The following is a 15,453-nucleotide window of genomic DNA, read 5'->3' on the forward strand; positions in this document are numbered from 1 at the left end:
CGGGGCCCACTAACAGGCCAGGTTTGCAAGATAACTAAATTACATCACAGGTGATCTCATTTGCTGTAAAAAATAAAAACAGCTGGCGCCCCTCCCCCCGATCTCATTTGCTGCTCAGTGATTGCAGTATTCTAGTCTGCATCTCCCTAAGGTAATACTTAAAATCTGGCCTGTTAGTGGGCCCGAGGACCGGAGTTGAGGACCACTGCTTTAGAGTACTCTCCTTGAACTAATTAGATGTATTCTCATTCTCTTGGAAGACCTCACTTGTAAATGTATCTTTCTGGTAGCCATTACATCTGTTGGCACATTTCTGAATTGGCAACTCTTTTCTGCAAATAGCCATTTCTTATTTTGCACAAGAACAAAGTGGTTTTGAACCCAAAAAGCTTTTTTCCTACCCAAGGCGGTCTTTTCTTTCCACCTCAGTGAGGACATTGTTCTTCCTTCCCTTGGTTCTGCCCCAAAACATGACTGGGAAATCTACCTGAAAGCTATAGCTTCTAGTGGCAAGGCCCTTTTTTGTCCTGCCCTTGGGGCTTATGGAGACCATCCTGCTATCCAATGCACCATTGCTAGGTCAATCAGGCAACTCATTTCCATGGCATACACCTAATTTTCCTATCAGAACCCATTCCACCAGGGCTAAAGGAGTCTCTTGGGCTTCCCAGGCATCTACTTCAAGATAAGACATTTACAAGTTGAAATTCCTATTTTTTTTTACAACAATTTTTTCTCTTCAATCAAAATTATTGCACGGCAGATATTTTCTTCTGTAAATTTGGTCCAGACCTTTAACCAAACTGCTTGAGCTCTTCAGTCCACACACAGCATCTATTGGGTTTGGCTAAGCCTCAGAAATGCCTTGGGAGCTGTATAGAGACTTTGCTGGACCAAAGATCATGGGGTTAGCTTGCAATATGACCCTAGGACACTGGGTTCTGCCAGTGGTGCATTCTAGGCCTTAGTATACTGTGTACTTTTAACCCAGCCTCTGAAAACTCACTTTGTGAATATAGCTACGGTCATTGCAAAGATAAATTTGAATTTCCAAACTTTCCGTTTTGTGTCAGTCAGCCATAGAGCATAGTCTCCAATTTCAGAGCAGAGCAATGGCACAACTGTAGGCGTGCCCAGTCTCTAATACCTCACTTTGTGAATGAAACTATCAGTGCCGGGACAAGGTCCTCCTGCGCCCAGGGCAAAGATGCCAAATTGCACCCCCCCCTTGGGTTAGGGTGCCCCCATCTCTGCAGAAAACTATTGCGCCCAGGGCAGCCGCCCCTCCTGTCTACCCCTTGTCCCGACCCTGGAAACTATAGTCGTGTTGCACATTACAGTGGTAGGTCATCTTAGGGTACGGGCATTAATCTCTGCATAGTGGCACTATCCAGACCTTCAATTCTGTGTCAGTTAGCTGCAGAGCATAGCCTCCAAGTCCAGAGCATTGGCGCAACTGCTGACCTAACCCAGTCCCTGAATAGACTCAGCCATACTGGCTGAAACATACAGTATATGCTATTCATCTGTGTAACTTTGGAATCTGTTTCAGCAATCCACTAAACTGGATTTTTGAGGGTTATTATGCTCTGTGACCTTCCCTTTATTATCATTGCCCTGTTTATACTTCGGTGTACTGGGTTAGTTGGCTACAGAGCACTCTCCTACTCTAGAGCCATGGCTCAACTCACACTGTGTCCCAAGCTCTTCAAATCTTTTTCACACTTTTAGTGCATAGGAAAACCTTCTGGATTCAACCTTCGGGGTTTTTTCCACAACTGATTTTTTGTTGGTCTGTTCACAGTCAATGCAAAAATCTACTTGTAAGTATTCTAAGTGCACTACATCCGAACCTGCTACTAAACCCCTTATTGTGCCTGAGGTTCCAATTTCTATCTCTGATTTAGTTTCAGAACCCACACAACCTTCCATTGAAAATCCTTGTTTTAACCAAGTCTAATATGACTTCTCTGCAGAGAATCGGAGAAGATTCTCTGATTGATGCAGTGCATTCTACCCTGCAATTAGCCAACCATCTTGCTGTTTCAGGTGTCCTTTAGAGCTTTGGTTGCAAAAACCTTCCCATTACATTCTGTAGGCATTTCCTACTTTCCTAATGTACAGGAATCTGTTTCCAATACTTCAGTATTTTATACCTTTTAGGATACAGCAGGACATGTTCTCCCTGCTATCTATGTTTTTGTTGGAAAATCACTTATATTTTTGCACTGAAAAAAATCAATAACCTACATCCTTAACTGTTTCCTGCAACATTTTACCATCCTAAGATGCCTCATACCACTGCCCCTGGAGAGAATATGTGGGATACAGGGCCGTCTTTAACACAGGGCAAAAAGGACATCTGCCCAGGGCTCAGTTATTGTTGGCGGGGCCCCGTGCTGCCTGCCCCTTGAGCCCTGCGCTGCCCACCGGAGTTCGCCCACCTCCGGTGCTGGTCGCATGCTGGCTGCTCGCCTACTGTCACTTGTATATACAGAAGCGCTGCTCCCAGCGGCCGATCAGTTCCCTCAGGTATACACTGATCTCTATGAAAGCAGAGGAGGAAGGGGGCAGAGAATCTCCACAGGGGAAGCTGCTTCTGAAACCTGTAGGCTGCACAGACATCGGACATGCTGTGAGTGTGATTTGTGACAGAGGAAAACTGTGTACTGGAATCGGGAGGTGGGGTTGGGAGTACAGCCTTGTACTTGGAGAGGGGGGGGGGGTGGAGCTCTGTACAGGAATGGGGGGTGAGGAGAGCCTTGAACTTGGAGGGGGGGGGGTGGAGTGGAACTCTGTACTGGAATCAGGGGAGAAGAGCCCTGCACTCCGCACCTAATGCACACCTGCACTCTGCACCTGGCGCATCCCTGCACTCTGCACCTGGCGCACTCCTGCACTCTGCACCTGGCGCACTCCTGCACTCTGCACCTGGCGCAACCCTGCACTCTACACATGGCGCACCCCTGCACTTTGCACCTGGTGTACCACTGCATTCTGCACATGGCGCACCCCTGTACTTTGCACGTAGCGCACCTCTAAACCCTGCATGTAGTGCACCCCTGTGCTCTGTACATAGCGCACCCCTCAAGGCTGCACTCTGTATGTAGTGCACCTTTTAACTATGCACTCTTTATGTAGTGCGCTCCTCAATCCTGCACTTAGGCACTCCTCAATGTTAGTACAGTTTGGCCACACTCACACTTTGATGCAGAGATAATGATGTACAGTAACCTCTAGCAACCAATCGGTAAGCAATAATGACTGGCAGTAATCTCTGGAAACCAATGAGTGAGCAGTAAGGATGATCTGTGACCTCTAGCAACTAATCAGTAAGTGGTAATGATGTGCAGTAGTCTCTAGCAACCAATCAATGAGAGGTAATGATGTTCTGTAACCTTTAGCAACCAATCAGTGAGCAGTAATGATGTGCAGTAACCTCTAGCAACCAATCAACAAGCAGAAATGATGTGCAGTAACCTCTAGCAACCAATTAGCAAGTGGAAATCACAAGTTCATAAGTATTCATAGCCTTTGTCATGACACTCAATATTGAGTCCAGGTGTATCCTGTTTCCACTGATCATCCTTGAGATGTTTCTACAACTTGTTTGCCTTTGGTATATTCAGTTGATTGGACATGATTTTGAAAGGCACACACTCGTCTATATAAGGTCTCACAGTTAACCGTGCATGTCAGAGCACAAACCAAGCCATGAAGTCCAAGGAATTGTCTGTAGACCTCTGAGACAGGATTGTTTTGAGGCACAGACCTGGGGAAGGGTACAGAAACATTTTTGCAGAATTGAAGGTCCCAATGAAAGTGGCCTCCATTATCCGTAAATGGAAGAAGTGTGGAACCACCAGGACTCTTCATAGAGCGGGTCGCCCGGCCAAACCGAGCAATTGGGGGAGAAGGGCCTTAGTCAGGAAGGTAACCAGGAACCCGATGGTCACTATGACAGAGCTCCAACGTTTGTGAAGGGAGGAGAACCTTCCAGAAGAACAACCATCTCGGCAGCACTCCACCAATCAGGCCTTTTTGGTAGAGTGAGCAGACGGAAGCCACTCCTTAGTAAAAAGCACATGACAGCCCACCTGGAGTTTACCAAGAGGTAGCTGAAGGACTCTGACCATGAGAAACAAAAATCTCTGGTCTGATGAAATAAAGATTGAACTCTTTGGCATGAGTGGCAAGCATAATTAGTGGAAGAATCCAGGCACCGCTCATCACCTGGCAAATTCCATCCCTACAGTGAAGCATGGTGGTGGCAGCATCATGCCGTGGGGATGTTTTTCAGTGGCAGGAACTGTGAGACTAGTCAGAATTGAGGGAAAGATGATTTCAGCAATGTACAGAGAAATCCTTAAAGAATACCTGCTCCAGACCTCAGACTGGGGCAAGGGGTTCATCTCCCAAGAGGGACATGACCCTAAGCATACAACCAAGACAACAAAGGAGAGGCTATGGGACAACTCTGTGAATGTCCTTGTGTGGCCCAGACTTGAACCCGATTGAACTTCTCTGGAGAGATCTGAAAATGGCTGTGCACCTGTCCAACCTGATGGAGCTTGAGAGGTCCTGCAAATAAGAATGGGAGAAATCGCCCAAACATAGGTGTGCCAGGCTAGTAGTATCATACTCAAAAAGACTTGAGGCTGTAATTGGTGCCAAAGGTGCTCCAACAAAGTATTGAGCAAAGGCTGTAATACTTATGTAATATATTTTTTTTTCCTTTCTTTTTTTTTTTTTAAATAAATTTGCAGATTTCAAACAAACTTCTTTCACGTTGTCATTATGGGGTATTGTTTGTAGAATTGTGAGGAAAATAATGAATTTAATTAATTTTCGAATAAGGCTGTAACATAACAAACTGTGAAAAAAGTGAAGTGCTGTGAATACTTTCTGGATGCATTGTATATCTTTTTTTAAAATTACTCCCTATCTGGGAACAACCCTCCTGTTAAAGATCTCCCTTGTCCTAATGACAAGGGTTTAATAATACCTTCTCTAAAGACATTTTTTATACTTGGTTTATATTTTCATAACCACATTTTGTCTGTCCTGATTTCCTTTCCCTGAAGTAAAGGGTTTGGGCCTTCATATCTATGCTTTGGTTGACCAGCTTATCTGCTGGTTTAAGCTACTGTTTAATTAGAATTGTTTCATCTGTACTTCCACGCAGTGGATGATTACTTGTTATCTACTTTGTTGGTAGAGATGCCTTGCTTCCTCTAATCCTGATTTCTTCTTGGAATTTCAAAGTCCTGATCTGGAACACTAGGTTGGTTATACATGTCTCTCCTTGGAATTGTCCTTGTCAGTGTTGGTAATTTGTTAATCAAAATCTTACATTTAGGTGTTAATGCTAGTTAGGATCCTCATCTCCAGTTTCCCTAACTGTTTTTGCCACCCCTCAGTTCAACTGCTTTTGGATGTCCCACTTTTTAGACTATTTTACAATACTGTGTCCTTCAGTGGAAGATAAGGTGAAAAAAATTTTTTTTTTTTTGTTCTTAATGTAAACCTTTTTTCTTGGTGTCCATTGAAGGAAATAGGTCTTGTCCCCCTATAGCAGTGATGGCGAACCTTGGCACCCCAGATGTTTTGGAACTACATTTTCCATGATGTTCAACTACACTGCAGAGTGCATGAGCATAACAGGAAATGTAGTTTTAAAACATCTGGGGTACCAGGGTTTGCCATCACTGCCCTATGGTATCAGCCTTAAAGCGACTCTAAGTCTCAAGGTTTTTTACCTTAATGCATTCTATGCATTAAGGTAAAAAACATTCTGTGTCACAGACTTGGCCCCTCACCCCCCTTATATTAACCTAAACAACATTGTGATCCAAGTCTGTCCATTAAAGTTGTGGCTCTCCTGGCTTTGTCCCTTCTATCTGGGCAGATCAATAGGCATTGGCTGCCGCTCCTGTCAATCAACTCTAGTGACGGGGTGGGGGGGCTGAGTCCCACTGTCTGTGTCAGTGGACACAGCAGCGGGGCTCGGGAGCAAGCCTGCATGAGTGCCCTCAAAGACATTGGTTTCCTATTGGGGGCCCCAGCAAGCGAGAAGGAGCCAGGACCTGAAAAGAGAAGGATCATGATCGCTCTGTACAATTCTATTGCGCAAAGCAGGTAAGTATAGACATGTTTGTTTTTTAAAAAAAAATCCTTTACAACTCCTATAAGCTTGCTCACAAAAATTAAGCCATAATGGTTTGAAGCAGGGTTATGTGTGGGCTGGCTTAACCATTTCTGTTTTGCCAGTGTCCAAACCCCCTAAAGGCATCAATATAACCCACTTATCGTAGGTTTTTTTTTTTTTTTTTTGTACAATCCTGTCTCCCTCAGTGGACTGCAAGATCAGGTCTGGCTAAGCATGCACACCAGAAACACATGTAACTGCTCTTCAATATTTGCTACAAAATATCTGAAAATGTTCAAAATTGTTTCAAATTTTCCTCTGAAAAAAAATTATGATATGTATACTTATTTTTGAGACAGAATGAACAGCTTCATCTTGAGCAAAGTTTTCTTTCAATAAATACCCCATACTCCTCAGTAAAACCAACCCCTAGCATTACTTACCTTCCCCATTGATTTAGCAATTTTTCCTCTGTCAAAGTTCTAGTCAACACCTCCTAGTACACATGGGTGCTGTACCTAGATTAATTCCTATGGGTAAGCTGTACTCCAAAGGGACTACTGGAGGCAGTCACAAGCACAATTTACCCAAAGGAATGCATTTGAGTCAAAGAATGCATGCACAGAATATAGAGGAGCTTGCCGAAACCTTGCCCTAGGTAAGATTGCTGGATCAGGAAGAAAGGAAAGTGTAAGCCCAAGTAGAATGCTCTAAGAAGGAGGGGTTGGGGACTTATTAAATGGCAACTTCACTAAAGCTGTCTGTTAAGATGGCCATAAACAGTCCAGTACCTGTGATACTCCTGATTTTAAACATTAATTACTATTTATCTGGCTGAGGGTGATAAACATTTCTATGCCAGTATCAAGCTGTTATTGTATTGTAGAGTGAGATTCCAGTTGGATATAGTAGGTTTTGACCCTTCCCTCTTTTTTCACAAGAGTGAATAAATGGAAGGGTCCTACATATTCCTTTTTCACTGCCTGGTGGAAATCACGATAGCCCTATAGCAAGTTGATTCCTTTAAGGGCAGTGATATCTCTCTGCCCATCGTTATTGGAAAATTATCCACTCAGTCACTGCTCAATGGGCTGGTTGTAGGTAATGGAGCAAAGAAAAAAATCTGGCTGAGCAATGTGGCAGAAGTGTGTGAGAAACTAACATTTCTTCAGAACAGGAACTACAACTGATAAATGGATATATTCAGAATCGTAAAATATAGTTACAAATACAACAAATATTACTGAAACACTTTGGCTAAAACAATACAGAGACAGGTTTTTACATACCACCTGTACTTGCCCATGTAGGGAAGGTCACAGTGAGTGTGAAAAGACCCCCCCCCCAATTGATACTCAACTCATCAGTAATCCCCTGCTGCTCCCTCCTTCATGATAGCTGGCACCAAAATAGCCATTATTGGCTGGTGTCAGAGCCTAGAGGCAGCAGTGATGTCACCCTCTTCTCCATGCAGCAGTGCTCAGACCTGGCAGTTAGCTACTAGGCCTGAGCACTGCATCATGACAGTGGGGTCACAAGCTTCCAAGCCAAATTTTTCATCAGTTGAAGTAGAGGATGGAGTGGCTCGAGATGGAAATGGTAAATATCAGTGAGTTTGTGGAGGGTCACATTTGATTTCAGTCAGTAAAGTGTCAGTGTCTCTTTAAGCCAAACCTGTACTATGCTCAAACAGGGAAAAGCAACATGTTTCTTTTAACCACCCACCCATTCACAGCAATACATAGTAACCTTTTCTTTCTGTTCAGCTGCCAGGAGCAAAGAATTGCCATGTGCTTCTGGGTATGGAAGAGCAAGTAACTAACTCCTTGTGAAAGTGCTGAGCCAAGCACAAATGCAGTCATTTTAAGGGTGAGTCTACACCCCTGTGTTTCAATCAAAGCCACTCGTAGCTTATATAAGGTGACTCCTCCCTCCTACGGCAGCTATACAGAGTGGTGAGGGAGAAAATAAATGGTGAGGCTGTAATGACTGAGATTACCATGAACCTGTTGCTATGCATTACACATGGAACAAGCCTGGAAGCCCTTGGCAGCACCTCCACTTTTGCCCAAGTTTTGAAACAAAAATGTGTTATTTAGAAAGGAGGACTTACCTTGATTCAGCAGAAGAGCTTTAAAAGCAAACAATAAAAAAAAAAGAAAAAATATTAAAATGAGTTTCTGATTATAATAGTTTAAAATATTGTTATGACTAAGTGAACAAAATTGACAATGAACAAATTCTCATGCTGGGCAACATAAAAACTGTGATAGCTATTAAAGAAATGCAGAATTAGTATTCAAATTTAAGTTAAGAGTTTTAGAAACCAATCAACACATATATTATGTTCTACTACTGTAGGGTCTTCTTGCAAGATTTGGGCTGCCCTGCATTCCCCAGGAATCCTCCTTAGGATACTGAAGTCAGCACCTATCTTATGTTATACTACCGTCTGTTTTATGCTGCATTCCTGTATTTAAGCTAGCTGCTAGACCCCATCATCTGCTGCTGTACCTGATCAGTACACATTGGTAGATAGACCCTTAAAGCAGACCTTGCAATAAAATTATCACCGCCTGTAACTCTGCCTGATGATAGTATGTTCAATAAACACTTGCAAAAAAAAAAAAAAATTAAAAACATTTATTTTTTTTACATATTTCACCCTTGTTTTCCGTTTATAGAGGCTAGGCAAGGGTGACGTCATGCTTCTTTTGGTGCTTTGGGAATATGGAGCAGCCCAAATCTCAGGAAAAGACTCTCCTGCAATAAACTGGAGGGTCTTCTTGCAAGATTTGGGCTGCCCGGCATTCCCCAGGAATCTTCCTTAGGATAGTGAAGTTGCACCCAGTGATGTTGAAGATGGGCGTAAGACCAGTATAAATATAACCAATTTTTTACAGGTATATTTTGCACACACTGTTATCAGACAATTTTTTTTAAATAGTGGGAGGTGCCTGAACATTATAGGTGGACCATACATTGTACTGCAAGATCCACGTTAACTGTTAGTCCACAGTTAAAAAAGGTTACAAACAGGAGACCACCAGTCCTAGGGTGTGCTCAGCCAATCCAGATGCCAAACCGTACTAGTTAGGTTAATGCTGGCCATATTTAAATCAGTATTTTTTGCTACCCTAGGCCAGTCTTTCTCAACCTTTTCAACACAGAGGAACCCTTGAAAATAATTTCTGGTCTCCGGGAACCCCTGCTAAAAATTAAAAATCTACAACTCATGACACATTAGTGTGACAGTCAGTGGGAAAATGATCCTTATTCTTGTCATCATTGGGAAGAATTACCCCCTTACAGAGAGCTAAAAGGAACAGTGGTGTCATTGGAAACTTATCTGAGAGGCAGAAATTGCCCATTGCTCAAGGAACCCCTAGCAAACTCAGGAGGAACCCTAGGGTTCCACGGAACCCTGGTTGAGAAACCCTGTCCTAGGGAATAAAATGGTGATCATTACTTACTAAGTCGACGGAATTTGAAGCAATGCTTTTACAGGAGGACCCCCCAACCCATGTTGTATCCCAGCTTTATTCTATACTTTTAAATGCACTCAGCTACTCATCTGAATTTTCAACATGGGCCAAAAGCGACACAGACTCCACTCCTATGCACATGTGACAGTGTATCTTTCTCCTTTCCTGATCCCATTTTGCATTCTCTATCCTATCCTGCCCTGTATCTTTCTCACCCTCTTTGTGATTCCACATGTGAATCAATTCCACACGCATAATAAAGCATCAGTGAAATACAGTATGATGTGCGATCCCCTCAGCATACCTTTAAATACAAAGTTGTTACCATTACAATCTATGATGCCTCACATCTATGAACAATTACCTATGATGCCTTAGACGTCGATATGTACGCTTTCTACATTTACCCTTTCTTTTGTCCTTTGTTATTTTGTCTCTTGTGGTGGATACATATTGTTAGGGTATCCATAGTAACCTTTCAATACCTCTTGATACCTGGCAGATATGTATGTACATAACTTTTTTTATACGTGAATAAACTTACATTGAACAAAATGGTGATAATTGCAATTTTATATGTCACGCGGTATTTGTGCAGTGGTTTTTCAAATGCAATTTTCTGGTAAAAAAAAAAAAAAAAACACAATATGCAGTATCTAACAAAAGTGAGTACACCCCTCACATTTTTGCAAATATTTTATTATACCTTTTCATGTGACAACACTGAAGAAATGACACTTTGCTACAATGTAAAGTAGTGAGTGTACAGCTTGTATAAAAGTGTACATTTTATGTCTCCTCAAAATAACTCAACACACAGCGATTCATGTCTAAACCACTGGCAACAAAAGTGAGTACACCCCTAATTGAAAATGTCCAAATTGGGCCCAATAAGCCATTTTCCCTCCCCCTGTGTCATGTGACTCAGTGTTACAAGGTCTCAGGTGTGAATGGGGAGCAGGTGTGGTAAATTTGGGGTTATCGCTCTCACTCTCTTATACTGGTCACTGGAAGTTCAACATGGTACCTCATAGCATCTGAAAAAAAAGAATTGTTGCTCTACATAAAGATGGCCTAAGCTATAACAAGATTGCCAAGACCCTGAAAGTGAGCTGCAGCACGGTGGCCAAAGACAGCAGTGTCTTGCCAACAGTCAAGCATGGTGGTGGGAGTGTCATGGTCTGGGGCTGCATGAGTACTGCCGGCACTGGGGGGCTCCAGTTCATTGAGGGAACCATGAATGCCAACATGTACTGTGAAATATTGAAGCAGAGCATGATCCCCTCCCTTTGGAGAATGGGCCGCAGGGCAATTTTTCAACATAACGACCCCAAACACACCTCAAAGACGACCACTGCCTTGCTAAAGAAGCTGAGGGTAAAGGTGATGGACTGGCCAAGCATGTCTCCAGACCTAAACCCTATTGACTATCTGTTAGGCATCATCAAATGGAAGGTAGAGGAGCGCAAGGTCTCGAACATCCACCAGCTCCATGATGTCATCATGGTGGGGTGGAAGAGGACTCCAGTGGCAACCTTAAGGCAGTGCTGGAAAAAAATGGTGGCCACACAAAATATTGACACTTTGGGCCCAATTTTACAATTTTCACTTAGGGGTGTACTCACTTTTGTTGCCAGTAGTTTAGACATTAATGGCTGCATGTTAAGTTATTTTGAGGGGACAGCAAATTTGCGCTGTTATACAAGCTGTACACTCATTACTTTACATTGTAGCAAAGTGTCATTTCTTCAGTGTTGTCACATGAAAAGTTATAATTAAATATTTACAAAAATGTGAAGGGTGTACTCACTTTTGTGAGATACTGTATACCCCATATAGATACCTAACATATCACGTTTTAAAATTGCGAGACAAACTACGATTCCTAAAAATCTCTGATGCTTTAAAAATTTTTACAGGTTACCTGTTTAGAGTAACAGGAGGGCTAGTGCTAGAATTATTGCTCATGCTCTAAGGTTCGCAGTGATATCCCACATGTGTGGTGCGAACACCGTTTACATATGCATGCGCGACTTATGTATGTGTTCGCTTCTGTGCGTGAGCATGGAGGGATGCTTTACTTTTTTTTTCTTCATTTTTTTTTTTTTACACTGTCCCTTTCATTTTTTTATATTATAAACATCCCTTGTAATACAAATAAGGATGACAGGTCCTCTTTATGGAGAGATCTGGGGTCAAAACCTTTAAAGCACAAATCAAAACAAAAGCTTTAAAAAAAAAAAATGGTTTACTTTGGCCCTAGACTGGAAGGAATGCCATGATGTCGCTCCAGTTCTCCAGGGCCATGGAGGCAATCTTTGACCGGCCGGCTCCATCGTCGGATCATTTCTCTGGCTTGCCGGTAAAAACGGTATGCCCAAGAAACACAGGCGAGTGGCAGGAGGGGGATGTCCCCTACCGCTGCTTCTAAATGCGATCCAGCAGCTAACGAGCCGATCTGACCACTTTTGAGAGAGAAAAAAAATCATCAGGGCTATGGCTGATAGCTTCAGCAATAACCCTGGTAAACCACTTGCAAACCGCAGCGTATGTAAACGTACTGTGGTCAGCAAGTGGCTAGACAATACTGTGTCAACTTCCACCATTTAGCAGTTTTTGATTGCTAAGAGCCCATTTGCACTTTATGCAATGGGGAGCCTTGCCCACTGCAGTCCCAATACATGGACAAGGCCATTTGCCTTTTGTGCTATTAGTCCTGTTCACGCCAAATACAGCTGTGGTTGTGTGCACTGAAAAAAAAAAAGAATGCGCTGTGGTGCATAAATATTTATACAATGTCATTGCATGACACTTTAAAAAAGGGTAAAAAAAATTGATAGGTCGTTAACATTATTCCAATGAAAAAACAATCATTAAATCCAATTTCAAATTTAGGCAGGCCCGGCACCACTTTGAAATATTTGATTATTCTTCTTACTCCCTAAACAGAGGAAAGTTATGAAAGTTACCTGAATCCAGCAAGAGCTTCAGATTTAGAATTCAGAAGCCCTTTAATTCTTTGAATGGAAACTAAAGCAGTATTAAACCCAAAACCAAAAATGTATTATATTGCAGCTAACCAATCCTCAGATGTGGTCGCTGCATTCGTTTCCTATTTTAGGCTTTTTCTTCTTTTTACCTGGTGATCTGGCCAGTAACACACCTCCTGTATTAGAGTTCCTCCCACTCTGGAGAAAAGCACAGGGGCACCTTTGGACATACTTAAAATCTACCTCAAGCATTTTATGACATCAGGTAGCCTTAAATCTACCAAGGAAATTCAGCCAATGATAGACCCATTGCTGTTGTGGTGGAAAGCGCTGCAAATACGCCACCTTCTCATGGAATTGTTTAGAGGACAGTTATCTTATAACTCACTAACTGTATTTGAGGAACAAAGTCTAAACCTCTCTCCACTCCAATACAGTCTCTCTAAATTGTACCTTACATGCTCCTACTCTCTGGACTGATTCTCCCTGTTCTGTCTTGCTAACAGAAAAGAATTAGGGACCACGTTCATGAAGCAGCAGAGGGAACAGATTCTACGGCTAACTTACAAGGCATCGAACTCATGTAGAATTCATGAAATGAGCTTTAAGGTGTTGATACAGAGTCCTAACAGCCCTGCATAAAAATGTTCCCTTACTGCTCACCCTCTGCTGGAGGTTTCAACAACAAAGGTACTATATTGTACATCCTCTGGAGTTGCCCAAAGCTACAGAACTTTTGGGAACACGTGAGAAAGATTTCTGACAAATGTATTTGACAATCAATTAGGAGATGATCCTGCAGCTATTCTCCTCCATCTCACACCTTTCCAGGGGTGGCCCGTCCATTGGGGGCGCAGAGGCGCCGCCCCCCCATCCATGAGTCCGGCCCCCTAATCTACATGCAGGGACGCAGGACGTATTGAGCTCAATGGGGATTTTTTTTTAATCACCTGATTAGAGCCAGAGGCTCTAATAGGCTTCAGAAAAGGGTGGACCCGGGGCACAGAGCAGTGCGCCCCGAGCCCACCCAGTTGTGTGACAATAGCGAATGAATATTCGCTATTATCACGCTGTCTCGCCTCCCAGCCAATTAGGAAGTGGGGCACGAGACCCCTTTCCTGATTGGCTAGAAAGAGAAGTGATTTTACTGGCCATTGGCCAGGAAGAGGGAGGGGACATACAGCCGAGGAGACTCACAGCAGCGGGAAGGAACAGGTAAGGATGCTGGCTGACTGGCTGGGCCAGCCAGCCATCCATCCCGGCGGGGGGGGGGGAGGGAGAGGGGGTGGTAGAGCAGATTGTCGGCCGTCTCACGGCCGCCACTGGTCCACAGAATAGACTGTGCAATCTCCGTATGTAAATGTCAGGGAAGATAAGATGTAAGAACATTGTATGCAGCCACCACTAATGTGCTTTCTAGATGTTAATTCACATGTCTCTGGCTGTTCCTCATTATGATGTCTGAACCCCGGCGTTTTATTATCTGTGGAAATATTTGACGATTGCACAACTGCTGTTCTAACACAAATCTCCCTCTGCTTTCATTTAGATTCTTTACATGATAACGTTTTTTATCCAGGATTACTATATTACCAATGGGAAACAAGTGTGCAAACTTCCCTTTGGTGAACAGTAGGCCAGCCAGAAAGATGATTTTGGAGCAGCAGGGGGAGACAGGGAACAAGCACGGGGAACATGCAGGCTGATGAGTGACAAGCACCATTCTTTCCTCTCCTCTTTGTATAGTCACTTCTCACTCCAGCAGCAGCTGCATGCCTGCATACATATTCAGCAGTGTGGAGACTAGAGAAGCATTGAATGCAGCCCAAACCGACACTGAGCGTATATACTGACTGAGAGTGAGAGAGACCCCTCCCATATATCCCATACTTTTTATTATAGGGGTTCTCTCAGTATATTCCATAATAGGGGCCTCTCAGCATATATCCCATATTGGGGGTCTCTCTCTTACTCTCAGTCAATATGTCCCATAATAGGGGGTCTCTCAGTATATCTTTTAGGGTGTCTCTCACAGTATATCCCATAATAGGGCCTCTACCCCCTATTATGGGATATACTGAGAGACCCCCTTAATATGGGATATACTGGGAGACCCCCTAGTATGGGATATACTGAGAGACCCTCTATTATGGGTTATATTGAGAGAACCCCTATTATTTTATAGGGGTCTCTCAGTATATCCCATAATAGGTGGTCTGTAAATATATCCCATATCAAGGTATCTTATGAAAAGTAGGAGGGGTCAAAAGGAAGGGGGGAGTCTGGCGCCCCACCATCATAAAACTTCACCAGCCGCCACTGCACCTTTCACATCTCCCACACACTAAGGCCCTACAAACAATCGCTTCTAATGCACCTCCTGAATGCGGTCAAGGCCTGTATTTCACTCTGCTGGAAACAGTCTTCCCCTCCACCAATCAGCCGATGGCTAACAAAAGTGAATTCAATTAAAACAGGATGCCTTCTTGTCTCGGAGAACAACAATTCCAAAAAAAAACTGATTTTATTGATTTTATTTCACCTTTACTGCTGAATATCAGTCCCTCATGGCAATTTTTAAAAAGCCCCTCTATGGCTATGAAGTGTCCCGATATTAGCTTTATGTTAACATTTGGTCCACTTAAAAAGAGGGTATGTATAAAAGCAATTTACTGGTTTTCTATAGAGCAGTATATTGTAAAGCACTGTGCAAACTGTTGGCATTATATAAATCCTGTATAGTAATATTATTAGGATTAGAATCAGTTGCTATTATCAAGCTGTAGAGACTGCTTTGCCCGGCTAGTCTGTCACAAACAGAGTAACAGAT

General features: G+C 43.0%; 1 protein-coding gene across 4 annotated transcripts in view; it reads right to left on the reverse strand.

Annotated features, from left to right (window-relative positions):
* The window catches only part of SLC8A3 (solute carrier family 8 member A3), a 523,260-nt gene that overhangs the window by 62,648 nt on the left and 445,159 nt on the right, over window positions 1–15,453 (reverse strand). For 2 of the 4 annotated variants that reach the window (XM_082242598.1, XM_082242597.1), the window contains exon 4: window positions 8,262–8,279. The exons of the other annotated variants lie outside the window; for them this stretch is intronic. In XM_082242598.1, the coding sequence (XP_082098724.1) occupies window positions 8,262–8,279 (18 nt within the window). The remainder of the gene's footprint in view (window positions 1–8,261; window positions 8,280–15,453) is intronic. 4 annotated transcript variants of the gene reach the window in all.

This window comes from Pelophylax lessonae (assembly GCF_965119305.1).
Source record: "Pelophylax lessonae genome assembly, chromosome: 13".
Classification (NCBI taxonomy): domain Eukaryota; kingdom Metazoa; phylum Chordata; class Amphibia; order Anura; family Ranidae; genus Pelophylax; species Pelophylax lessonae.